Raw genomic sequence first — 26,039 nt, 5'->3', positions numbered from 1 at the left:
CTAGAGCCTCCCCAAGGAACACAGCTCTGCCACCATCTTGGTTTGAGCCCAGTGAGTCCCATTTCTGAGCCAATGAACTCTAAGATAATAAATCCATGTTGTGTTAAGCCACCAAATGTGTGGTTACTCATTACAGTGGCAGTAGGGAATTGACACACTGCCCTGCTCTCCCACCCCTATTGTGGCAACCAGGAAATGTCTCTGGACATTTCAGAAGCACTGGGTCTAGGGAGCCCCACATTGTTTCCCCAGAAAACCATAGGTGGGGGTGGGGTGGGGGAGGATTTCTGTGTTCTGCAATGAGAATGAGGCTGGGAGTGTGGATGCCCGGCAGGGCTGGTTCTGGGAGGAACCAGTGGTATAAAATGGAGTGGGTGCCACAACCGCTCCCCCAACTCCCCCCAGAGGCTCCTGGAGCTGTCACACTATCATTAACGGCACAGCGTTCCTGTGCTTGTGCATATTTGGACAGAACTAGAAGCTGAGCTATCTTCCAACTGCACCATAAAAGAGAATATAAAAACTCAATAAAACACTGAAATGTCAGCCGAGGTAGCATTGCTAGCAGAGGCCTTGGCTGGGAGGGACAGCACGCTGGGTGCCCTTGGCAGTTTGTGGAAGTCGTGGGCGGGAAGGAGAGGCCCGGGAGCCCAACCCATGCTAGGGGCCACCAAGCCTGAGCCCTGGGCCAAACACACAGCCCCCTGGACCCAACCTCAATGCTGTGATGCTGTTTATTTTGCTGAATATGACATTCATGTGGTTCTGACTTCTTCTCTGTGATCTGTCATCTCCGTATGCTTTTGGAGCCATAAACCAAGCAAAGCGGCTTTGAAGTCATTGTTCTGGGGTACGTAGGAAGTATGCTTTGCCAGGGTTCTTTGGGGGCAACCACAAGGTGCCCTTTGACTTGAGAAGTGCTCCAGGAACTGAGTGTGAAGTGGACTGGCGAGGTCCATTCTGGTCCTGGCCCAGGAGCTGGGATGGACCAGAACGGAGGAGTGGGTATGCACAGCCACGGGCCCTCCCTGGTCCTCAGTTTGTGGCAACCACTCTTCCTCCCAGGTGTCCTGATGCAGCAACAGATGGTTCTGTGTTACCTCCTGCTTGCTGCTTCAGGTGCTCAGACGGAGCTCTGGCCCTTGCCTCCTCCTTGGGGGTAGGCCAGAAAACAGAAATCAGAAAAGAAATTTTAAAAAAGAAGAAAGAGTCCAGAAACATGTGTGATATGGAGGAAGACATTGTCTGTTTCCATGGCATTTTGACATGGAAGGGACATGGGCCAGACCATTCCCTGATGGGCTGGCCTCGCTGGATCAAACCATATACAGAGGCTGGTGGTTCCCAAATTTCAATGTGCAGTAGAGTCACTCCCCAGGAGGGCTTGTTAAAACAGACTGCAGGACCCGCCTGCAGAGTTCCCGATTCAGAAGGGCTAGGCTGAGACCCAAGGGTTTGTCCCTTCTAACAAATTCCCAGGTGATACTGATGCAACTAGCAGGCCCAAGGTTGAGAACTTTTGGTCTAGGACAAGAAGAGGGTCTTTGCAATGAAAACTGGTACTGATAACGAACAGTTCTCAGGACTCTACAGTGGGTGCACTGGGACCCCATGGTTGATCTGAACACTACGAGGAGACTATGCCATCCACTGTGTGATTTTTTTCCTCTACAAGGTGAAAAATTGCCTTTTTTCAATTGTCATGCAGTAAAATGGATTTTTTTGAGTGTACAATTCTACACATGTATAAATTGATGTAACCACACCCTCCACCAGGATATAGAATAATTCCATCACCCCAGGAGCCTCCCTCTTGCTCTCTCTCTGCTCTCACTACCATCCCCACCCCCCACAAGTCATCCATACCTGTTTCTTTGTCTTTTTGAGCACATCACGTAAATAGGATTGTACAGTATGTAATCTTCTGAGACTGGCTTCTCCACAGCCACGTGTGAGATGCTCCAAGTCACTACATTCATCGTTGGTTCCTTTGTGTTGGGAGTCGGGGCCCACCATATGGATGTATGGTGGCCTGTTCTTTATTGCCTGTCGTTGGTCTTTGGGTTGCTTCCAGTTTGGGGTGACTATGAATAAAGCTACTATGCACATTCACATTCATGCATGAGATTTTGTGTGGACATGTCTCCCTTCCTCTTGGGTACATACCAAGGAGAGGGATGACTGGCTTGTATGGTGTGTATGTTAACCTTATAGGAAACCACCACACTGCTCTCCAGCGGGGTTGCACCATTTTGCATTCCCAGCAGTGTCTGGGACTTCCAGCCACTCCGCATCCTTGCTGCCACTTGGGGGTTGTCATTTTTTTAAATTCCATTCGTTCTAGATCAGGCCTGGTTTTAAAATGTCTGGATGAATCTCAGAAAGGCTCAGATTTGTCCAAGGTCCCCAGCCTCTTGGTGGCTCCTTGGCTCCAGGCCTTTTACCTTGAAGGCTGTGAACATTCTGGGTGGTAGTGTACGGGAAGCCAGAGCTTCTGAGTGTGACTGGAGTTCCCACAACATCCAGGGCATATGTATGGGAGAGTAAGGCCTATGACCAGAGACTAGGGAATCCAGAAGAACGCAGAAAAAAGAGATTACCCAGAAGGAAAGAGGTACATCCTAGCATCACAGAGGTGGAAGGCACTAGGCTACTTCTCCGTCCCTATGCTCCTCCACCCCTGTCTTATTTTTAGGCTGAGGCTCAGAGAGATGAAACAGCTGGCCAGATGGGCTCACTGTGTCTCTTGACTCTACACCTGTGGCAGAAGCCACCTTTGTTTCAGGGCCACCAGCAGCTTCCCCTTGATGCTGGAAGAGTAGAGCTTTTGCAAATTGATGTACCTGGTCAGGATCATCATACTCCCTTGGTGCCCTGGCCTCGGGTCTGCTCCCGGCAGGAGTTGGCATTAGGAAGGGGGCTTTGGAGGGGCGGTCATGGTCACAGCTGAACCAGAGCCAGTGACTTAATGGGAGGGAGGGAGGTTCAACTGAAGGGAAGGTCCTTTCTCCAGAGTCCATCCCGCCCACCCTCGAGGGGACCGGGCGCAGCTGCCCTGGAAGGCTGTGGACATGCTTTCCCGATTGCAGAATACTTCTCTTTCGTTTTGAATATCATTTGTTTGGTTGCCACGGCAACGCCGAGTCTCTATTTTAATGCTAACCTGCGTGGCTGCAACTTTCTATATATAAATGCTGCTTTGCACAGTGAATTAGCTGATGCCACGGGAAGCAGTGGATGTGGAGACGGTGGCAGCAAATGACCAGTGTGTCAGCTTTGCAAGAGGAGGGACTGCAGCGGGGCTGAGGTGAGTGGGAGCCCTGGGGCAGGTGCTCGAAGCTCATTGGAGCCCAGGGACAGCCAGGTGGCCCCGCCAGGCCTGGTGCAGGGAAGCCTGCCCTGGAGAACCTCTGTGGGCAGGTGCTGGGCTCTGCTCTGGAGGAACCCAGGCTGATTCTTGTCTGCCCTCCTCCTTCCTTCACCGAGTCTGGGTCTCATGGTGGGAGGTACCCCGAGGCTTGAGAGAGCGCAAGCCACTTGGGCGGGGGTGGTATCTGCGGTGCACTTGGTGGAAAGCGAGTTCTTCTTGTTGTCTTCAACTTACCTTGGTTCTCTGTTCAGGATCTCCACCTCTTCTGTTTTGCTTTTTTCTTAATTCCTGAGTGTGGCGAGGCCTTCCTGGGGCCAAATGGGTCCTGCCAAGTGGTGCCAGTAGAGTCCTTGGGAGAAGCCTGGAAGGGGCTTTGAGAGTCAGCAGGGTCAGCCTACTGGGGGAAGCCCAGAGAGGTGCTGCGACCTGCCAGATGTCACACAGCGGGTCAGAGACAGAGTGGGACAGCAGTCAGGTCCACAGGGATCTTCCGACGGGGGTGAGGGGGCACATTCTGTTGTGGAGTCGGGACGGCCGTGGGTGTACACTCCAGAGCTACAGGGGCTGCAGAGCGGGAAGCACAAGCTGGGGGGGTGGGTATGTAACAAACACAAGATTATGTAACAGCATCTGAAGCCTCTTAAGGCTTCTGGAAAGTACATGCAGGTGGGAGTCTAGGAAACTGGGATTGGTGTGGAGTCAGACACTTCCTGTGTGACAGTTGTGTTAGCTTCTCTCGACTTCCCTGCCTGAGCACCGGGTGTACAGATTCTCCTTGCAGCCCTGTTGTGGTGAGTCCATGTTGCGGCAAGTGTGAACCTGCCAGGGACCTTGATCAGGCCCTGATGAGGGGGTGATGCGTCCGAGCACAGAGCAGTTCGGAAACTACACGGCTCCGTCCCCCCCGTGGCAGGGATGGGGTGCTGCCAGGAGCAGAGGAGTTCTCCGAAGATGGGGATTGAAGCAAAACGCGGTACAATTTTATCATATTAGAAAGTCTCGCTTGGGCTGCTGCTTCTTTGACATTAAGCATTCGACAGATATTTTAAGTGCATTGGATCCAGAGGCTGGGACCCTCTTCTTGAAAAGAGAAGATCTGAGGGCGCCTGGGTGGCTGGTGGAGCGTCTCCCTTCGGCTCAGGTCGTGATCCCGGGGTCCTGAGATCGAGTTCCGCATCGGGCTTCCTGCTCACTGGGGAGTCTGCTTCTCCCTCTGCCTCTGCCCCTACTCATGTTCTCTCTCTCGCTCTCTCTCAAATAAATAAATAACCAACCAATCAATCAATCTTTTAAAAAGAGAGAGAGAGAGAGAGAAGACTGAGGATGCTAAGTGCCCGGGAGGGGCACACTCTCCTGGGAGGCTGGGAGAACTGGGAGCATTTCTCTCTGCCTGGGTGGGTCTCGAAAAGTGAAGCGAAGGAACCTTTTAGAGGAATTTCTGATGGAGAGGCAGGTAAAGGAAGGGGTCCCTAATGAAAGGAGCTCCCGACCTGGTAGAGCAGCGTGTCGGGATGTATGAGTCGCGAGCCGCACGCTGCATGTGATCAGCGTTAAGCAGCACAGGAAGCCGGATGGCAGGGTGTCGGAGGGCATCGCACGCGGTAGGGCGTGCGCCGCTGCGCGGAACTTGGGCTTCGTGTGTCTGTTGGGTTGTGAAGGGGAATGGGCTCTGCACTGCGGGGTGAGACTTGGAGAAACAGAGTTGGGAAACTGCCTGGCCTTGGGTGGTGCCTGAATGAGCCCGAATTTTCTCCTGCAGATACATGGCCGTGGATCTCCTTCCCAGGGAAAAGCCGGCAGGAGAGAGGAAGGCTTCTGAGCGAGAGCCCCACGCGAGCATCATTTTGAGACGCGGATGTGGTGTCGTGTGCAGCGCAGATGGGGCGGCAGGGCAGTGGGGGAGTGTGAGGTGTGGGAGTGGGTTGGTGGCGGCCGTCCTCCCCGGGCTCCGAGGTCCGGAGGACAGCTTCCTGTGGGTGGACTGAGAAGGACGTTGTGATCCTTGCAGCAGTTGCCCCGATCACCCTGCATTCGTCCCAGAGGCTCCAGAGCCCCGCAGCTCTGTGTCGTGCACTCCTCCCACCAGGATGGGTCCAGTCTGCCTTCCCACCAGGCACTCACTGGGGTGCAAGGGTGCTGGCTTCCAGCTACTTGGTCGTGCTGCTCCAAGGCAATCTCTCTGCTCACAGGGGCAACAGTGTCATCTTGCCTTTGGACGTGTGGATGCACATCTGTCCTTCCCGAGGCTGCTGGGCCTGGCTCCCTCAGCAGATTCCCCAATCTCAAAGCTGCTGCTGTTTTTTTTTTTTTTATAAGATTTTATTTATTTATTCATGAGAGACAGAGAGAGGCAGAGACACAGGCAGAGACACAGGCAGACGGAGAAGCAGGCTTCATGCGGGGACCTTGAGGTCATGCCCTGAGCCCAAGGCAGATGCTCAACCACAGGGCCACCCAGGTGCCCCCCAATCTCTAACCTTCTATCAGGCTGCTCAGTGCATGGCTTTGCCTTTGACGCCATCTCTGCCCCGCTTCCTGCTGGTGGTGCATGCCTCACTCCTTAGGCCATTTTGCTTCTTTATGCACCTGCTCCCCTTCCAAACCTTCTGATCAGCTGATGGGGTGCCACTTTCCCATAAACAGAGCAGGACGGCCTTTCAGAGGCACTCGTGCCCCAGAAATCTTGTCTCGTGCTTCCCTTCCAAGGAAAGTGAGACCCAGGCGGGGGCGCATAGCTCTGGGGTGAGAGGAAGTCAGCCACACATTTGCGGCTCTTAGGATCCCTGGACGCGGGTGCCCAGCTGCAGCCGGCAGGCAGTGTTGGTGGTAAGAGGTCTCCGCCAAGGGATGGTTAGCGTGGGGTGGGAGCAACTAATTCATGCTCTTAGTCTAGGATGGTGGTATTTGATTCTTTAAAAGCCAGGGAGCCCTCTCTCCAAACAAGTGCTTCTGCAGATACCCAGCAATTTTGCAAGGAGCTGCACGCCAGTGGCCAATGGGCAGAATGAAGTTCGGGACCGTGGGAGGTTTTGTGGTTGTTTTGTTTTGTTTTCGCCCGTGGTTTCATTTTAAAGCCACTGGGTTGGTTTGCCAACATCTAAAAAATCATCAGATTACACATTGAAGATTAAGATTCCTGGTGTCTCATGCAAAAAAAAAAAAAAATGAGCAGCTTTGATGACCCCCATCCTCGGCGCCCTGCAAGAGTGTCAATGTGCTGGTCATAAGGGGTAGGTTTTCCAGAGTGCCACAATTCTCACCCATCTCTGCTGTTCACCAGCACAAGACCAGTGATGGGATAGTGACCATCATTTGTTTTTTTAAAGACTTATTTATTTTAGAGAGAGGACAAGAGGAGGGGGAGGGGCGGAGGGAGAAAGAGAGAATCCCAAGCAGACTCCCTGCCAATTGCTGAGCCCCATGTGGGACTCGATCTCAGCGACCCCAAGATCGTGACCTGAGCCAAAATCAAGAGTCGGCCGCTCAACCAACTGAGCCACCCAGGTTGCCCGTCATTCTTTTTTTTATTTTTTCAAATTGAGGTGAAATTGCTACATAACATTTGTTAAGTGTGGAGTGTAGGTACAACGTTCTATTTCAGCGTCCGTCTGTGCTCAGAGAGATCACCCTCAAAAGTCTAGTTAACATCCATCACCGAACAACTGACGCCTCTACCCATTTTGTCCACCCCCAGCCCCCTTTCCTTCTGGTAAACATCGGTGGGTTTTCTGTATCTGTGACTGCACGTATGAGGCAAATCATATAGTATTTATCTTTCTGCATCTGACTTGCTCCACTGAGCATAACGCCCTCCAGATCTATCCACTAGTTCTGCTCTGATCTTTATTATTTCTTTCCTTCTGCTAACTTTAGGCTTCGTCTATGCTTCTTTTTCTCGTTCCCTTAGGACATAAAATTAGATGGAGATTGTTCTTGTTTATCAGGCCAGTCTGTATTGCTATGAAGTTGCCTCTTAGAACTGCTTTTGCCACATCCTATGGATTTCGTTCTGTTGTGATTCTGTTTTTAATGGTCTTTAGGTATTATTTGATTTCTTCTTTATTTCTCTGATGAGCCCTTGGTTGTGCAGTGGCATGTTGTTTCATCTCCCCACGTTTGTGGTTTTTCCAGTTTTCTCCTTGTAAATTGATTGTTAGTTTCATACCATTGTGGTAGGGCAGGATGCTTGATTGGATTTCTGTGGTCTTCAATTTTTTTGAGACTCGTTTTGTGGCCTGATATTTGATCTATACTGGAATATGTTCCATTTGCTGTATCCTGGACTATGTCCCATGTGCACTTGAGAAGAGGGTGTGGTATGTTCTGTTGCCCTTGGATGGAATGTTCTGTGTGTCTGAGGCTCAGAGTGTGGATAGAGTGCCTGCGCTCGGTACTGTCCTGTTGCATCCTTTTAAGACCAAGAGGTGAGGAGAGACAGGGATCCCTAGCTGAAGAAAAGGAGTTGAGGGTTTCACCCCACATGATTCCTGGCATGGTTCCATGCATGCTTCAAGGGCTAGAGTTGTTTCCTTTTGTGGGATCTCAGCAAATCCTAATCCCTTTTTATCCAGCCACATGCTCTTCAGCACTTCTATCTGTGGGTCCCATTGGTGTAACAGTGATGAATAAGCCCCAGTGCCTTTGACTGTCATAGAAAGAAAGATAATAATCACTGGGATCTCTTCTTATGGGAGAAGTGGTGTGTGACCCTAGCAGACAACGGATTGAGTGATGTCGAGAGAGATCAGGCTGGCTGCTCAAGTGCATCAGAGGTAACCAGGCATTTGTGGGCTGGGAGTCCTTGGGGGAAAATAATATACCAGTTCATTTTTTTAAAAGATTTTATTTATTTATTTATTTATTTATTTATTTATTTATTTATTCATTCATTCATTCATTCATTCATTCATGAGAGACACACAGAGAGAGGCAGAGACACAGGAAGAGGGAGAAGCAGGCTCCATGCAGGGAGCCCGATGCAGGGCTTGATCCCAGGACCCCAAAGTCATGACCTGAGCCGAAGGCAGACGCTCAACCACTGGGCCACCCAGTCATCCCAATATACCAGTTCTTTAAAAAGTATGGGTAAGAGCCAACCACGTGTGTACATTCCACATTGAGCATTGGTCGCTCAGACTGCTTTTGTCATGGATGATTACCTCTGGCCTCTGTCCATGTTCTCTCTGGCTAAAAAACTTGAATTACGTTGGTGGACAAATTAGGCAACTGGGACAGTGAGTCTTTTCTGAACGTATTTACTTGGAGCGCCGTAGGCCCATGAGGGGCCTGGTGACCCTTCCCCAAGCCTTGTCTGGTTCCTTTGTGATTTGGGGGCCCCTGACAGTATTTTAGCATGTAAGTAGGCTCCACACCCTTCATGGAGCCCAGTGTGGGGCCTGAACTCATGATCCTGAGATCAAGACCCAAGACCTGAGGTGAGATCAAGAGTTGGACACTTTACCCACTGAACCACCCAAGCACCCCTGCCTCTACCTTTTTGTCTCCTGCTCTTCCTGTATCCTCCCATCGGTGGCCAGGTGACCCCAGGGAGATAAGACACCCACCTTCTAGGGGGGACTGGCAGGTCCTACTCAGACCCTGGGGGGATCGCCATCCATTCCTCATGGTGTGAATATTGGGTATGTTTTCTGTGTCCGGGGACACATTTGAGTAGAACACCGTTCTTGATCTTGGGGAGTGAGGACCACTCACCGTAGCTGTGCAAACTAGAGCAGCCTTGGAGGAAGGAGAGGACCAGCGCACCTGGGAGGGAAGGTATGGCTAGGGCCTGGGGCTACATCTCCCAGAGGACAGCAAGAGGTGAGGTACTAGGCCCACCAGACAAAGCAAGGCAGGTCCCCATCGCAGCTGGAGCTTTGAATGCAGACTGGCCTTGCCTGCTTGCACGGAAGGCTGCTCTCAGATTGTGGTTCTCAGTCAACATCTTTCACCCTGGCTGCTGGTCAGGGCTCATTTCCGTGGAGATGTTTATCTTGGTTCTTTCCTCCCCTCCTCTGGCACCTCTCCCTTCAGTTAGCAAACGAGGCCTCCCACTGGCCATCAGCCACCATGTGAAGTTGATAGGGGCTTGGCTGCCCGTGGCCTCACTCGAACTTCTCCCTGGAATATTTGCCCTCGGATAGAGGATTCTCAGTCACTGGGTGTGTTGGGAGTGGCCTGCAGTGAGGGGGAAATTGCATCGTTCTTGGAGACAGGACACCAGGTTCAAATGGGTTGTGTCCTCTGTGTTGTAAAACCTTGGGGAAGACCTCCACTTATTCGATTGTGGAAGGAAATTAAGATACTTCTCTACAGTGGGCACCTGGCGGGGGCGGGGGGGCGGTGGTGCTCAGTGGTTGAGCATCTGCTTTTGGCTGAGGGCGTGATCCTGGGGTCCTGGGATCGAGTCCCACATTGGGCTCCCCACAGGGAGGCTTCTTCTCCAGACTCTGTCTCTCTCATGAATAAATAAATAAAATCTTAAAAAAACAAAAACAAAGAATATTTCCCTACAGCGTTCTTGTGAGGGTCAACTAGGCTACAAGATGCATGAGTGGCCAGCTTTCAGAGGCCCCAGCAGACATGGCGTGTGTGGGGGTCCATGGATTTGACTGTCCCCTTCTGATGGTCCTCTAAATCCTAAACTTGTCCGCTGAGCCTAGTAATTCCGTTTCCCATGCCATTCCTCTTGCTCCTTTGATGAGCTTAGTTGTGTACAGACGGTAGAGGTGCCAGCCTGCACACATTAGCCTGGGCTGTTGGGAAAAACCCAGTCGGTGCCATGGGAGTGACTCAGCGCTGTGATCTCGGCTGTTGACTTTCCCCAAGGGTTGCTCAGTGATGGGAACATATGGGGCAAAGCTAGCATTTCTGGAGTTGCAACGGTGGTTTGGACCTTCAGGTCTTTGCAAGAATTCTGGGAAGGCGATGGTGCCATTTCCATTTGTATGTGCAGGAAAGAGAAAAGATGAGTTTCAAAGAGGTGAACTGACTTGCCTGAGATTATGTGGCTGGTAGGCTGTGGAAGGCGTCCTTAAACTTCCTCAATGCCTGGCTGGAGGTTAGAAGCTGGGTTTGGGGACAAGCCAGTGGATGCCTGTGGCTGGTCTCTGGGGTTGCGTCTGCTGTTTGTCCTCGCCCACACCTCCAACCCGTCCATGCACACCTTGTTTTGGGAATTTCTGTTGCAGAGTGGCAGTTGTGGTTTCTGGAAGTTTCTGGAATCTTCCAGACCCCCTCATTGGAATGGGGCTTTGCATTTCAATGAGTGGAAAAAGAGGCAGAAGAAGATTTGCCAAAGGGAAAATCAAGTGTGTTTGTTCACTCCCCTTGTGTGCACAGATGTTTCCTCCCTCCCTACACAGGGGGCTCCCTGGCTACAAACAGATGGGAAATGGGTCATGGTTGACCAGGGAGCTGGACTAATTGGAGGTCGGCTTGCACAGAGCAGTGTTAGGGTCAGCCTGGGAGTTGTGCTAGGTGGGGCTTTGGCTCTTGCCGTGTTGTGTGACCAGAATTAGTCCTTAGCCATGCCAGCAGCATTAGCACCAAGATTTAAGGCAGCCAGAGAACAAGAAGGAGGCCAGAGAGCAAGAAGGAGGGCACTTTGTGCTGGACTAGGGGAGACTTGGCATCTGTCTCTGGGTTCAGTTTCTTAATCTGTAAAATGGCAGCATGGGATCAGATGATCTCTGGGGTTCCTTCCTTCTCTAATTTTTGTGTCAGCCTTGCACTGGACCAGAAAGTTCTTTACCATTGCCCATTTTGTCTTTTTTTTTTTTTTAAGATTTTATTTAAAATATTTTTTAAACATTTTATTTAAAATCTCCAAAGAGGGAAACCATACCACAGCTCCAGAGAGATGTCACCATGTGATGACGTGGGCTCCTCTCACCCATTTTATTTTTTATTTTTTAAAGATTTTATTTATTTATTCATGAGAGACACACAGAGAGGCAGAGACACAGGCAGAGGGAGAAGCAAGCTCCCTGCGGGGAGCCGGATATGGGACTTGATCCCAGGACACCGGGATTACGCCTAGTCAAAGGCAGATGCTCAACCGCTGAACCACCCAGATGCCCCTGCCCATTTTGTCTTAATTCATTTTCTTAAAAATAAAATCCCCCCAAGTATCCTTACCCTTTGAAGGATAGTACAACAAACCCTAATCTGATAAACTTCATTTTAGGGGATGGCACCTGAGAAAGGATAGATCAAGGCAATTTTATTAGCAAATATTCTCTAAATATTTTAAATAGCGCTGTATTCCTATGTTAGTTCATGATGGAATAAAGTAAGATTTTTTTAATGCATCAAAACTGGGGTGCCTGGGTGGCTTAAACATCAGTTAAGTCTGTTAACTTAAGTTTAACTAAGTCAGTTAAACATCTGACTCTTGACTTCGGCTCAGGTGATGATTTTGGAGTTGTGAGATCGAGCCTTGCATTGAGGTCCACTCAAGCACAGAGGCTGCTTGAGATCCCCTCTCTCCCTCTCTTTCTGTCTCCACCCCAAAGCATTACAATTAATATGTTCATTATAGAAAATGGAGAAATACAGAAAAGCAGAAATAAGTAAAAGATATTTAGCATTCTTTTCATCCGCCCCCCCCCTTTATTTGCTGTATATATATTTGTCTACATAACTGGGATCATATGGTATATTTTAGAATTGAATATTGCTGATCTGGGGGGAAGGCAGTATTTTCTTGATTGTAAAAATAACTTTATAAACACATTTAAAAAAATGAAGAAAGATTTTGACTTGTAAAATTACAAATAAATAAGCATTTTAAATGTGATAAAACGAATACAATTAAGACAGTTGGAGGAATCCCAGAATACAAAGATAACGTGCGTTCACATTTTCCTGGGTTCCCTCAGTGCTCGCTTGGCAGGGATGGGAAGGGAGGGGTATGGGGTGTGTCATTTTCTACCTTTGACATCATGCTGCATACACTGGTTCTTTTCAATTTTTTTTTTTAAGGATTTTATTTATTTATTTGAGAGAGAGCATGAACGGGGGGACAGAGGGAGAAGCAGGCTCCCTGATGAGCAGGGAGCCTGATGTAGGGCTCGATCCCAGGACCCCAGGATCATGACCTGAGCTGAAGGCAGAGGCTTCACCTGCTGAGCCACCCAGGCACTCCTATACTCTGGTTCTTAAAGCAGGAGCAAGTCTTAGAAGGTGATAGAACTGGGGGTTTTGCTGATAGAAAGCATTGGCCCCTGAGTGGCTGATTTGATTGGTCTTTCTGATCTGGGCAGGAGGGGAGGCTTGCTTCATTCAGTGTGAGTTTTGAATATGCACAAGGCCATGCTTCCAGCTCCTTGGCAAGCAGAGTGGCCACAGTGGTACCCTACACGGCGCAGTGTTGCTGGGGTGGACGAGTGACAGAGGCTTTGTCTGGTGCTGCTCCCAGTGCAAGGTCCCCAAACCTCCAGGAGCAACACCAGTACCAGCACGTGCTTGGGCACAAAAGCTGTGACTGGAGGCCTTGATGTCCTAGCCTTGATCGACGTTGCAGGAGGAAGGAGGAACACACACCCTGATTCCAGGCTGGGCACGAAGCAGACTGGGAAGGCCGAGGGAAACTCCAGTCACTGGGCATTACCTGCAGGCCAGACAGTCTGTTGGCTGGATTTCTGAGCTGGGGAGTCTGTACTGAGTAAGAAATGCCTCATGGATGCATTGATGTGGCCCTCTTCTGGGTCATCGTCCTCATGGTGATTCCTGCCCCGGTGCCTGGAGCGTACAGGGGTGGCTTCTTCACCTGCCTGCAAGCTTAGAGCACCTTCTCTGCCTTTCACGTCAAACGTGAATACAGCTTGGCTGCACGTGTACATCTTGAATCTCAGACGTTTGGAACAAAATCTCGTATCTGCAGCTCAGTGTGGCCCACCCTCCAGGAAATGCTTGTTGAGCTCCCACAGTGATGACCGAACAAGATGATGACCACACCCCACGAAGCTTTGACTTGAGTGGAATATGTCTTCTGGCACTTTCTAGCACTTTCAGGCAGCTGATGCCAGCCCCTGGGCAAGTCCCTGCCTTTTGGAGCTTGGATTCCCATGGGAAGTGCCCATGGTAGGAGCAGAAGAAAAGTCTGAGGAGAAAACAGGTTTCCCAGCAGTCTTTCTTTTTGCCTCTTTGTGATTTTTAAAACTCTCTTTCGTTATTTTTGCAATCTTTTTTTTTAACATTTTATTTTATTTTGGAGAGAAGGGGGAGAGAGAGTGAGAGTGCATGCGCATGTGAGCGGGGGGAGAGGCAGACAGAGAGGGAGAGTTTAGTCTCCTCCACTGAGCAGGGACCCCAACGTGGGGCTTGATACCAGGACCCCAGGATCATGACCTGAGCCCAAGGCAGATGCTTAATGGTCTGAGCCACCTAGGTGCCCCCCCTTTTTCCTTTTTTTAATGATTTTATTTATGCAGTTGATTATTGATTTTCATCTACTTGGTCCAGTCTTTTCTAATAGAACCCTCCTTAAACCTTCCATGCATCACTTTTTTCATGTCCTTGCTGTTTTTTTTTTTTTTTTAAAGTTTGCAGTTTGGGGAGATCCTCTGACACGCAGCCTTACATTTTGTTATTTTATTAGTTTTTTTTTTTAATCTTTATTTATCCCCAACCATGAATGTGGATTTAAGTGGGCAATTTTCATACAATCCTCACCTATTCTGTTTGTTTTTTCATTGTGTCATCTTTCTTGTTTTGGCCTTTTTCCATTAATGATTTTCTGTTCCTCTTTCAAAGAGGACTTCTTGCTTTCTAACAGTTCCTGACATTGTCTTCTGAATCGCTTTCAGAGGGGGCGTCCTCCCTTGCGCCGTTAGGATGACGCTCCATCACCCTTCCCTCCCATTCTCGGGTCTCTCATTCCTCCTTGTCCACCAAGGCGGTGTCAGTGTAGACGTTGCACAGGCTGCCAGATGCATTATGCGTCGTTGGCCTTGGCGCCGTGTGCATGCAGAGGAAGGTTGAATCCTCCATCATACCTTACCTGCTTACCTGTGGGTTCAGTGATGCACACACTTCATAGCCCACTTCTGGTTTTAAAACAGGCTGCCCCCCACCCCATGTGCTGCTGTTTTGCTACCTGCCTCCCCGATGTCCCCAGTTGGCGGAGCGCGAGAGGTCACATCCCCGCGTGCTGTCCCCGGGCCATGTGCACCATCAGAGTGCTTACCACCCCTCCCAAGTCCTCCACCCACCTGCACTCCCTGCTCACCTGTTTTCTGGATGTCTCTGGACCTGGAATGGACGATGAGGGAGGAGGATCAGTTCTCGGGGCAGTGTCTGTGTCCTGGCGGCTGACCACTCAGTGCCCAGGTGCATGCGGGTCTGCATCTCAAATTAGAGACCCAGACACAGAAACGTGTGACAGGCTGTTCCTCTTCCCGCAACTGGTCTCTGTTTTGTATGATTGTCACCATTCGCTCCACTGGCGTCACGGTTTCTCAAGTGTTTATTTTTGCCCAGATTCTGACTGTCCACCGTTGTTTTTTTTGAAGCTTATGTAAGTTTTATTTTTGATTCCTATTGTTTTGTTTTCCTCTCATTGCCTTTTTTTTTTTAAGAGCAATGCCATTTTAAGAACATGTGATTTTTTTTTTTTTTTGGAGATTTTATTTATTGAGTTGAGAGAGAGAAAGGGAGACAGCAGGAGCAGGAGGGGAGGTGGCAGAGGGAGAGGGAGAAGCAGATTCCCTGCTTGAGCAGGGAGCCGGGTGTGGGGCTCGATCCCAGGACCCTGAGATCACGACCTGAGCTGAAGGCAGACGCTTCATCAACTGAGCCACCCAGGGGTCCCTCATTGCCTATTTATTTTATTTTTATTTTTATTTTTAAAGATTTTATTTATTTATTCTGGAGAGACACAGAGAGACAGGCAGAGACATAGGCAGAGGGAGAAGCTCCCTGTGGGGAGCCCGATGCAGGACTCAGTCCCAGGACCCCAGGATCATGCCCTGAGCCAAAGGCAGATGCTCAACCACTGAGCCACCCAGGCGCCCTTCATTGCCTATTTTATTTTATTTTTTAAATTTTTTTATTTTTTTTCATTGCCTATTTTAATAGGAAGTTGACAGAGGTGTCCGCAGGGCTGTCAGATGGCCCTCACCCTGGGAAAGCCTCTGCTTTTTCCCTTGACTGCCCTCCTGGGTCTCCCAGTGACGACTTGGGCCACACACTGGGGACCTTGCTCCTCCTGTTGCAGGTATGTGCTCAGTGGAGAATTCGAGCTTGGTTTTCTAGGTTTCAGAAAAGAACCTCCCTAGACCATTTCACTGCTGCTCTATGGTAATTCTGCACTTAGCTTGCAACTGTGTTTCTTCAAGGGGGCCGCTTTTACCACTTAGGCTATGGAAGATAATCATAGACCATGTTGTGATGACAGTTTTTTTTTTTTTTTTTTCATTTAAATTCAGTTAGCCAACATAAAGGACATACTTGGTTTCAGATGGAGCGTGCAACGATTTATCGGTTGCGGACAACACCCCAGTGCTCATCACGTCACGTGCCCTCTTTATTGCCTGTCGCCCAGCGACCCCACCCCTGCACCCACCTCCCCGTGATGACAGGTTTTAAGTTATGTTTATTTAAGTGAGGAACAGGGTAAATAACCAATCACATCAGATTCACGTTTCACAGATGCTACTGCTTGGGGTCAGGCTACATCCAAGCTCATTATAAGACAGTTAAAAAAAATTTCTGGGTAAATAATAGGGCAGCTGACGCATGGCGACAGCATACTTGGGACAAGGGAACGTGAATGGCTGGAGTTTGGGAGGCATTGAGCTGAGGCATCTCTCGGATGCTGAGCCTGTTAAAGTGGGTGCTGTTTCTGATGTGTCCACTTGCTCTTGGGCATCTTTTATGGACGGGGACACGTGGAAACTTTGGAGGTGCCTCGGACCCATCCATGCTGAGGGTAAGAAGCTAACTGCCAAGCCCCTTGTAGGAACCATCCATAGGCCCAGTGGGCCTGGGCCGGCCACTGTTTACTCACAGCCCTGTCCTCTCTTCACCTGCTTCTAGCATCTATCTCAGTCTCTCCCCTCCTGTCTCTGCAGATCCCCAGGCTCACCAGCTCCTCTCTCGTATGCTCAGGACCAGATTTCACGCCCACCTCACTCCCCGGCTCTTCTTTCTGGGATTGGCAGGGGCGAGCATCCACCACCCCCACCCCCACCCCCACCCTGCTCTTCATCAGTGGGCGTCCTCGTTTGCTTTCTGGGACTCATTCCCAGAACTCAATCCATCTCTTGCCCATCCTGGAGCGAGCTCCCAAGTGTGAGGCACGGGGCTGCATTGAGGAGAAGGATGGAGACCTGGTTCTTGCTTTTGAGGGTCTTGGTGAGGGGGCCCAAGGTGGAGAGGGACCCAAGACATGCTTTGGGAGGAAGGGAAGGAGGGAAGGAGGGAGCAATTGGGCCCAAGAGGTGTCAGGGGGAAGTCTTTGTGCTGCTAAGTGAGACATGTCCCAGGGCTCAGCAATCCATTCTTTCTTCATAAACTGAGTCCAGGGGCACCTGGGTGGCTCAGGGGTTGAGTGTCTGCCTTCAGCTCAGGGCGTGATCCTGGGGTCCCAGGATCGAGTCCCACATGGTGCTCCCTGCAGGGAGCCTGCTTCTCCCTCTGCCTGTGTCCCTGCCTCTCTCTCTCTGTCTCCTGAAGGATTGCAACCCCATCTCCGAGCAGATAGGCCAGCTCCAGTGTCAAGGGCCACACGCAACCTGTCTGCATACGATCACAGCTCTTGGAGCTGGAGTGGACAGGCTGTGAGCTCTACTGTGTATCCCCACACTGGCTTCCACCATGGTTGGATCTCCCCCAGGTACTGGTTCCAGTTCCCTCGTCCCCTTCAGAATTGACTTTTACTTCCTCCCTCTTTGCCCACATCTGTTCAACCACCAAGGCTTATTCTGCTTCTCGATTGTCATCCCTCTGTTCTGGGAAGGGTCCTTTTCATCTCTGTCGTCGGGCCGATGCCGAGTCTTCTGAGAAGCCTTCTCTGTCCACCCCAGCCCAGCACCCTCGCGCCCTTCTCTGGATCCTGAAAGCTCTCATTGTCTGCTCGCTCACTGCTTAGCACTTAGGAGAGACTCCCTTGCAGAGTTATTTCTGCTTTATCACTTGTGTGTGTGTCTCTGCCTTATCTTCCAAACTGCAGAAGCCAAGTCCCCCTAGGTTACAATTGCCTGTGTCTTCCACAGCATTTGGGAAGCAGTTGCTAATTACCATGAGTTGCTTGGTTGATCCCATAGCCGGGGGGCTGCCTCTAAGGGGGCTGGTGACTGTCTTCAAGACTCTGCACCCCAGAGACTGAACGGTCTGGTGAATAATTTTTCCCTTCACGACTGTGAAGCATTTAGAAAAAGTGAGTCATCGCCATACCCCGTCTTACTTATTAATTATCATTGTAAGACAACAAACACGATTCGTGCTACAGAGGATGGGAGCCCACAGTGAACGTGGCCTATTTTGGTTGATGGTTTGTTTTTGTTTTTTTTTTTAATATTTTATTTATTTATTCATGAGAGACACAGAGAGAGGTGCAGAGACACAGGCAGAGGGAGAGGCAGGCTCCCTGCAGGGACCCCAGTTGATCCCAGGATCACAGGATCACACCCTGAGCCGAAGGCAGATGCTCAACCGCTGAGCCACCCAGACGTCTCTGGTTGATGGTTTTCAACTCAGTTGAGCCAAGGAATAACAACAGAAAGGTTGGCTGCATCAAATTCCATGAAACTTGGAGAAAATGGAGCTCAGTGGAAATGATCGGTGGTCCTTTTGGTGTTCAGATCACGGGCTTCCTACCGTCTCTCATTTGTCCACATAGGAACCTATCTATTTGCAGACCTCAGAAAGAGGAGAGGAAATTGTGCTTTTTGCAGTCAACTCAAATGGTAGGAGATTATCAATACAGCAAACCTCAGGAGACATCTGGTTTGAGAGACAACCCCAAACCAGAAACCCATGAGAATGTCTTCATGAGTATTATACACCTCGAGATTCTTAGGTTTGGTTGAATCCTAAAGAATAAAACATTTGCAGGCCTCTGGTTTGTTCTGCTTAGCTCAGGTCAGAGCGGATTAGCGTCCCTTCATAAAGGCTCAGAAAGGTCTCTTGCCATTGGCTGGAGGCTACCCTGGGAACCGTGATGACAATCTCCATGTGTAGGACTGCATTATTTTCTGTGATTGTATCTATTCTGTGTGTGTGATGCAGTGTCAGAGTGGTGTCAAGGCCAAATGGCCTTAAAACTGTCCCCTCTTGGCTGCTATAAAACTGGAAAGTTATAGGCTTTGAGAGCTTCCAATGGTTATTTTAATTCTACGAAGTTTGAAGGACTCAAGAGGAAGGTCTTGGCTGTATGGCTGCAGATGGAGTTTTGCTTTTACCTTATTGTGCTCTCATGCCCTTGCACAGCTGGACTCCATCCCTAACTATGCCTTCTGTCTCCTTCTATGCCCTCAAATCCTGATGGAAGTGATCCTCATACCCATCCACACTGCTTTCTCTCTGGATCTTTCCTCCTGTGGCTGCGTGGCCTCCTGCCCACCCTTCCTGATCTATCTCAAGAGCTTCTGTTTCCTCCTCTGTTAACTGGAGATAATACTAGAACCTCTGCGTTGGTTTGTTGGATGCATTACATGATACAAGGCCCAGAGCAAGAGCTCAAGAGAGCTCTGTGTCATTCCTGCAGAGAATCAGAGCTTGACAAGCGGAGAGGAGAAGCAGAGCCCCTGGAGCAGCTCACCCCAGGCTTTGAGAAGAAAGAGGAGAGCTCTGCCTCTGGGGGTGGAAGGAAAAAGACCAGAAAGGGGGGAGTCCAGGGGGAGGCATGTTGCCATTGGCCCTCTGAGTGTGTGCACCCCCAGCAGAGAAGCCCCTGGTTGACATTGGGATGCTGGCTGTGCTGCCTCAGTTTCCCCAAGGTTGAACACCAAATGGACCACCTTGTCTGGCATCTGGTGAAGTTTCTCTCTGGGTGCGGGCTTCACCTTCCCTGGGGGTTCTGTCCCTGTGTATCTCATGATGCGGCTTATGTCCCACTGGTTGGGGGCCCTTGATCTAAACTATCTCTGTGGGTCCCAGACTTTGTGTGTGTGTGTGTGTGTGTGTGTGTGTGTGTGTGTGTGTGTGTGAAAATAGACATAACCTAAAATTACCATTTTAACCATTTTTAAGTGTATGGTTCTGCAGCATCAAGTGCATTCACAATGTTATGTGACCATCACCATACGCCTCCAGTACTTTGTCATCTTGCTAACAGACACTGTCTCCGTTAAACACTAACTCCCTGGCACCCCCCTCCTGCCCTGCCCAGGCTCCTTCTTGTCCTTGGCAATCACCATTCTATTTTTTTGTCTCTCAGAATTTAACTATTGTATTCTAGGCCCCTCATAAAGTAGGACCCTATAGTATCTGCCTTTTCGTGACCAGGTTATTTTGCTTTGCCTAATGTCTTTAGGGTCATCCACACTGTAGCCTGGGTCGGAGTTTCTTTTCTAAGGTTGAATACCATGCTATTGTATACATATACCACATTTTGTTTGGCTGTTCGTCCATGAATGGACACACTCGGGCATTGTTTCCATTCTGTGGTCATTATGAATAATGCTGTAGTACCCGGGGGTGAACAGATACCTGGGTCCCTACTTTCAGTTCTCTTGGATGTATCCCTAGAAGTAGAATTGCTGGATCATATGGTAATTCTGTGTTGAACTTTTTAAGGAACTGCCATATTGTTTTCCATAGCGTCTACACCATTTTACATTCCCACCAGCAAGGGTTCCACTTTTCCCACATCCTCGCCAGTGTTTGCTCTTTCCTGACCTTCCTGTTTTTGTTTGTTTGGGGTGGCCATCCTAATGGGTGTGAGGTGGTACCTCATTTGGGTTTTAATATGTTTCCCTAGTGATGAGTGATATGGAGCACCTTTCCATGTGCCTATTGGCCATTTGTGTTTCTTCTTTGGAGAAATGCCCCTTGCCCATTTTTGTTTTTAAGAATTCTTTCTTTCTTTTAGAGAGAGAGAGAGAGATAGTGTGTGTGTGAGAGAGAACACACAGGAGGTAGGAGCAAAGGGAGAGGGGAGAGAAAATCCCAAGTAGACACCACACCCAGCATGAAGCCCAGGGCAGGGCTTGATCCTGCGACCCTGGCATCATGACTGGAACTGAAACCAAGAGTTGGATGCTTAACCGACTGAGCCACCCAGGCTTCCCATCTTTGCCCATTTTTTAATTGGGTGGTTTGTTTTTTGTTTTTATCCAGTCTAAACTTTCCTTGTGTATTCAGGGAAATTTCAACTCCTCTCTCAGCCACTGCTGATCATAACAAAAACAACTGGCTTTTACTGGGTACATTGGTCCCCTTCACTCTATGCTCACTGTTTATGTAAATCTCCCTCCTCAATCCTGCCTGCAACCTTTTGTGAAAGACCCTGCAGTCATCTCCCTTTTGTACTTGAAGAAATCCAAAGTTTCAAGGTCCCGCCCGGGCCCGGGCTATCACAGCTAATAGGTAGTGATCTGACAAGGGCCCAGCGCCATCTGACTCTGTCCCTAGGCCATATTCTGATTTCATAGCCCTGACCCCAGGAGCTGGCACTGAAACCTCTTCATAAATACACAGTTCATCCATACGTGTGAAAAAATGATATTTTATAGGAAACCATCCAGATCTTGGGATGCATGGTCGCTTGGGGAAAACCATATTTATGTCAATAGGAAGACTCGTTTCCTAAAATCACGAAGGTTTACATTTAAAGGAAATGTAGAAATGGGTGAATTTTAAGTGCTAAACCTTCAGCTGCTCCAAAAAGCTGTCTGAGTGGAAGGATTTGATATATTCACGGAGGATCCAAGTCTTTTGCCTGAACGTGTGTAGCTGGTGGATGCCATAATGTGCTTGGGGTCCATATTCACTTGCAGCTAACAGCTTTGTGATCCTAAAAGCCCTCTTCCTCTGAGATGCATGGTGTCGCCCCTCTGGTCACCCACTGTCCAGGTTTGGAGGCAAGGCAAGGGCAGAATGAAGGCAGGGGACCTTCGTCTTTCCCCTTTGGGGGCACCAGCCTTTCAACCCTGGACAGGTCTGACACAATGGTTCTTTGGGGGGAGCATTCCCCATTCGTTTTATGTTGGTTTCAATCTGGTCTTGGGTTCACGCAGCTGGGGCTGGGGCCGAGGCCAGAGCCGTGACTTAGGGTTGGGAAGAAGTTGGCGGAACATTCCCCAGCAGGGCTTGGGCAGGCCCAGGGAGTCCCGCCTAAAATATAGTGGACAAAGGAGCTCTTGTCCACGGGCCTGGGGGTGGGAGGCATCTGGTCAGCGACACAAGCTTGGCCATTGTATGTCGTGACCTCGGCCAGCTTTTTTTTAGCTGAGAAAGGGGAAAGAGAGAGAGAGAGAAACAGAGTGAAAACAACAACAAAGAAGCCTCCAGAAACTTTGTAACTGGAAAGTCAGAATGCACCGTTGATTTCATCATAGGACCTTGAGCAGATTTGGAAGGAGCTGTGCAATGTTGTGGGTTCTTTGTGAAAGAAGAGCTCTGCGCAAAGCCACGCCAACGCCCCCTGGGATGTCCTGAGTCCTGACCCTGGCACAGCCGCTTGTGTCAGCCCCATTTCCCGTGGAGGGTGCCATGGAGAGGAAGCTGGCAGGGGCCTGGCCCTGGGTCTGGGGACTTCACACGGGACTCAGGACACTCCTCTGAGTTAGCAGCCACCCCTCTTCCCCCACAAGGAAGACTAACTCTTCTTGGATGGTAAGAATCAGTTTGACTCGCCCTCAGAGGTGCCGAGCTCTTCCTGCGTGTTTCTGAAACAACTGTGACGTTTTATTTTAATTTAATTTAATTTAATTTAATTTAATTTTATTTTATTTTATTTTATTTTATTTTATTTTATTTTATTTTATTTTATTTTATTTTATTTTATTTTATTTTATTTTTTATTTTTTTACTTATTTTTTTAGCTGTGACATTTTAGAAAGCAGTTCTGAGGACCTCTGAGATGGGCAGCTGGAGCCTAGAAGTGCTGGGGGCCCAGTGTGCTCGGGGGCACCTGTTAGGGGCCCAAGGCCTGAGTAGGGAAGGGGAGGCAGAAACGTGGCCGTGGTGCATGCGAGATGGGGAAGGCAAGGAGAACAAGATGTCCAAAGGGCTGTTTGTGGAGGGAGACGGAGTCACCACCTCCCTCCCCACCCCGGTTACCTGGGCAGCTGTTCGGTTGAGGCGTGTGACCGTGTCGTGGCATGGATTATGGGGATTGGCGTCCACATCAGGCCTCCTTCCCTCCGCCCAGATCTGTCCTCCCACCCACCATCTCCCCATGGCCCAGCTCCAGCTGGGACCCTCTCTGGGAGAGGGGGAAGCCTGTTGGGTGACACAGCTCCTCGGGGAGGCGATCGAGTGTCTGCCCAGGCACCCTGGTGTCTGTGCTGTGGTTCCATGCTGCCCTGGGTACTTCTGTCTGGCTTGGTGGTGGCAGCGGTCGCCACAGTAATGGGCATTGGTGCTCTCCTGAGACCTAAGAGTGGGATACCCTAATTTTGCCAACCTTACTGCCTCTGGAAGTTAGACATCCCCTCCTTTCTTGGAGAGAGGGACCTCACATCAACCAAGACTCTAGCCAGCACTCTGTGTAGGCTCTGGGGAGCCGGCAGGGTGGTGTCCAGTTTGTATGGGGAGGCCAGATCGGTGTTTGCACATAGCCTTTTTCTAGGACGCTGCCTCTCACGGGCTGGGCCGGACAGCAGCTCTCATTTCAGCGTGGCTTCTGATGGAGACCTCAACCTGTGCCGGGGAGAGGGAGATGGTGCTCATCATCCGGGGGCACCTGGAAAGTCCACAGCAGGGCCTGTCAAGGGGTAAAGCACACATGAATTGCCCAGAGACCTTTAAACTACCGAGCCTGGTGCTAGGGTGGGACCTGGGACTCTGCATTTCTAGCCCGCTCCCAGAGGACAGCCCTGCTGCTGGTGCAGGGGCTGCACTTTGGGAATGATCGTCACATTCCGATGGAATGCTGGGCATGCTGGGGGTCCCAGGGGGTCTGGCCTTGGCTCTGGGCCACGGCCGGGAGGTCCACAGACAAGATGGACCCCAAGGGCCGTCCAGGGAGCTTGCATGTGTGGTGAGCAGCTTACCTGCTAGCAGGTGCAGAACAAGTCTGTGTGGGGGGCGCCTGGGGGGCTCAGTCGGTTAAGCATCTGCCTGCAGCTCAGATCATAATCCCAGGGTCCTGAGATCGAGCCCTGAGTTGGGCTCCCTGCTCAGCTGGGAGCCTCCTTCTCTCTCTTTCTGCACCTCCCACTGCTCTCTCTCTCTCTCTCTCAAATAAAAAAATAAAAATCTTTAAAAAAAAGAAAAAAAAAAGACCAAGCCTGTGTTGGGTACAGGGTGGATTCCAGCCTCAGACACGAGGAAGCCCGGGATGCCAGGGCCAGAATCTGGTTGCCGGGTACGCAGAGCTTGACTGCGTGTGGCTCTAGAAATGAAAGGGAAGGGACCCCACATAGGCCCCATCAGGCCAGAAGAACTTACCAGAACTCACCGTGGTGCGAGGAGGAGGCCCAGAGCGCTGAGATCGTGAGGCCCGATCCCCATTGTTGGGGGTGGGGGCCGATCCCCGTGCCAGGGACACTCTGCTGCCCCCGGACGTGTGTCTACACTTGAATGAGACTTTTCACCCCTCTTGCAAAATGGCACGTCTTTAAAGCAAGTGTCCTCGAGACCGACCTCCAGAATCGTTGAGTGTGAGAACAGAAAGGAAGAGAAAGCCGAGGAAAACCCTTGGAGACCATCTGGTGCGACTTCTGAATTTTCGAGATGAGGAAGTGGAGGCGTCCCCGCGGGGATGGAGGGGTCGCTCAAGATTTGGCAGCGGGCTCTCCATCCCGCCTTCTGCGCGCGGTGCCCCGGAGCAGTGGTGGGTCCTGGCTCTCAACTGTGATGTCACCTGCTGTCCCCCGCTGTCTGGTTTTATATGCACCAGTCGCGCGGCTTCAAAAACTGTTGGCGGCCTTAGGCTGGTTGGAACCTCGCCCCTCGCTGACTCGTGGAAGCGGTTCCAGACTCGCTTCGCCTTCATCTCTCTCTAGTGCCCATGGTTCAGAAGCAATTAGGACGCGCTGGGAGCCGGCTCTCGGAGCCAGAAGTCTTTGATTGGAGTCACTTGGAGCGCGGGCCACGGTGCCACGCAGTAACCCGGATGAGGACAGTTGCTGCCCTTAGAGTTTTGGGGCGCCCGTGGGGCCACCAAGCTGGCCACTCGTGCCCCCGAGCATCCGTGGGCAGCAGCCACGTCACCTGCCCTTAGAACTCCTTTCTGAGCAGGATGCTTTGCAGGAGATTCCAAGCATGTGACTACCTGAGCCAGCGACTTGCGATTCCTTTCCTTTCTGCTCTTCTGAATTTGCAAGATCCATTCTGGTTGGAACAGCATGTTTGGTAAATTTAGGTATGGGGTTTCCTTCAGGGGCTTGAGAAGGTGCCAGAAACCATGGCATGAGGCATTCTGGGATTTCCTCTTCTCTCCCCCTCCCGTGGTGCCTGCTCCTCCCAGTACCAAGTGTTGGCAAGATTCTCTTATTTCCCGGCTTTCTCCTCTGCAAAGGGAGATTTGAGCAGGAATCCTGTGGGGGGGGGCCTCACCCTACCAGAAGCTGCCCACAGAGATCCTCAATGTGTCCTTCAGGAGCACCTCCTAGGGCAGGATACTCAACACCATTACCCACACAAACTCATGTAGAAAATCCAGGGTGCATTTTGAGATCCTAACCACCCCTGCCCACCTCCTTCTTCTGACACCTAGGGACAACGCAGCCCCAAAGGGGCCCAGCCAGTGGCAGGGGGAAGGAGAAGTTAAGTGTTCAGCCTTCCTCATATGGGTGTGAGGTAATGCTCACAGCTTAGTGTCCTGGTTTGGGCATACTTTTTTTCTTTTTAAGATTTTATGTATTTATTCCTGAGAGACATACAAAGAGAGGCAGAGACACCGGCAGAGGGAGAAGCAGGCTCCATGCAGGGGACCCGTTGCAGGACTCGATCCCAGGACCCCGGGATCACGACCTGAGCCCAAGGCAGACGCTCAACCACTGAGCCACCTGGGCGCCCCATGGACATACGTCTTAATGATTGCCAATTTTTGTTACACTGCTTCCCTTTACTGGTGTCTCATCATACCCTTCCCACCAGATCCAAGCCGGGTTTGGCTGAGTAAATTTTCACTCTCTGGACCAAAAAAATTGGGGGGAGTTGTGCCGGTGGGGGTGGGAGGGAGGTAATGCGATGCGAACGTTTCTTTTTCTTGCTAGGAGGTCTCCGTCATCTTGTGTTTGTGTGGCCGCTGCTTTTGCAAAGTGACACTGGTCATTCAGATGCCTTGAAATTTCCCTTGGGGTGGTTTTGGGCCTTGTTACGAAACACGTTCCTCATGTCATGGAAGCCTGGCGTGGGAGGGCTGGCAGCCCCTGGTTTTAGCGATGAGGGGCCAGAGAGGCCCAGGGAGGCCCCAGGACCCGCTGCCTGGGAACACAGTGTCCGTGCGCCTCGGCCCTGTGTGCTTTCTGCCGATGCTTTTGGGGTCCCCAGGCTGGAGGTAGGATGTCAGAATGGCCCACGCTATTTTTATCTGCCAGAGAAAGGGTAG

General features: G+C 50.5%; 1 protein-coding gene across 5 annotated transcripts in view; it reads left to right on the top strand.

Moving 5' to 3' along the window:
* The window catches only part of GAS7 (growth arrest specific 7), a 209,896-nt gene that overhangs the window by 83,919 nt on the left and 99,938 nt on the right, over positions 1–26,039 (top strand). The window contains exon 1 of one of the 5 annotated variants that reach the window (XM_038536877.1): positions 3,163–3,307. The exons of 1 other annotated variant lie outside the window; for it this stretch is intronic. Coding sequence is in view for 2 of the 4 variants with exons in the window: in XM_038536875.1 (XP_038392803.1) it covers positions 4,227–4,343 (117 nt within the window). In the remaining 2 variants the exon portion in view is untranslated. Of the gene's footprint in view, positions 1–3,162; positions 3,308–4,026; positions 4,162–4,217; positions 4,344–21,910; positions 22,154–26,039 lie in introns of those variants that run through there. 3 more of the 5 variants (XM_038536879.1, XM_038536875.1, XM_038536876.1) reach the window with 3 other exon arrangements.

This window comes from Canis lupus, chromosome 5 (genome assembly GCF_011100685.1).
Source record: "Canis lupus familiaris isolate Mischka breed German Shepherd chromosome 5, alternate assembly UU_Cfam_GSD_1.0, whole genome shotgun sequence".
NCBI classification, from domain to species: Eukaryota; Metazoa; Chordata; class Mammalia; order Carnivora; family Canidae; genus Canis; species Canis lupus.
The sequence above is the reverse complement of the archived record's forward strand: the minus strand, read 5'-3'. Positions and strand labels throughout refer to the sequence as shown.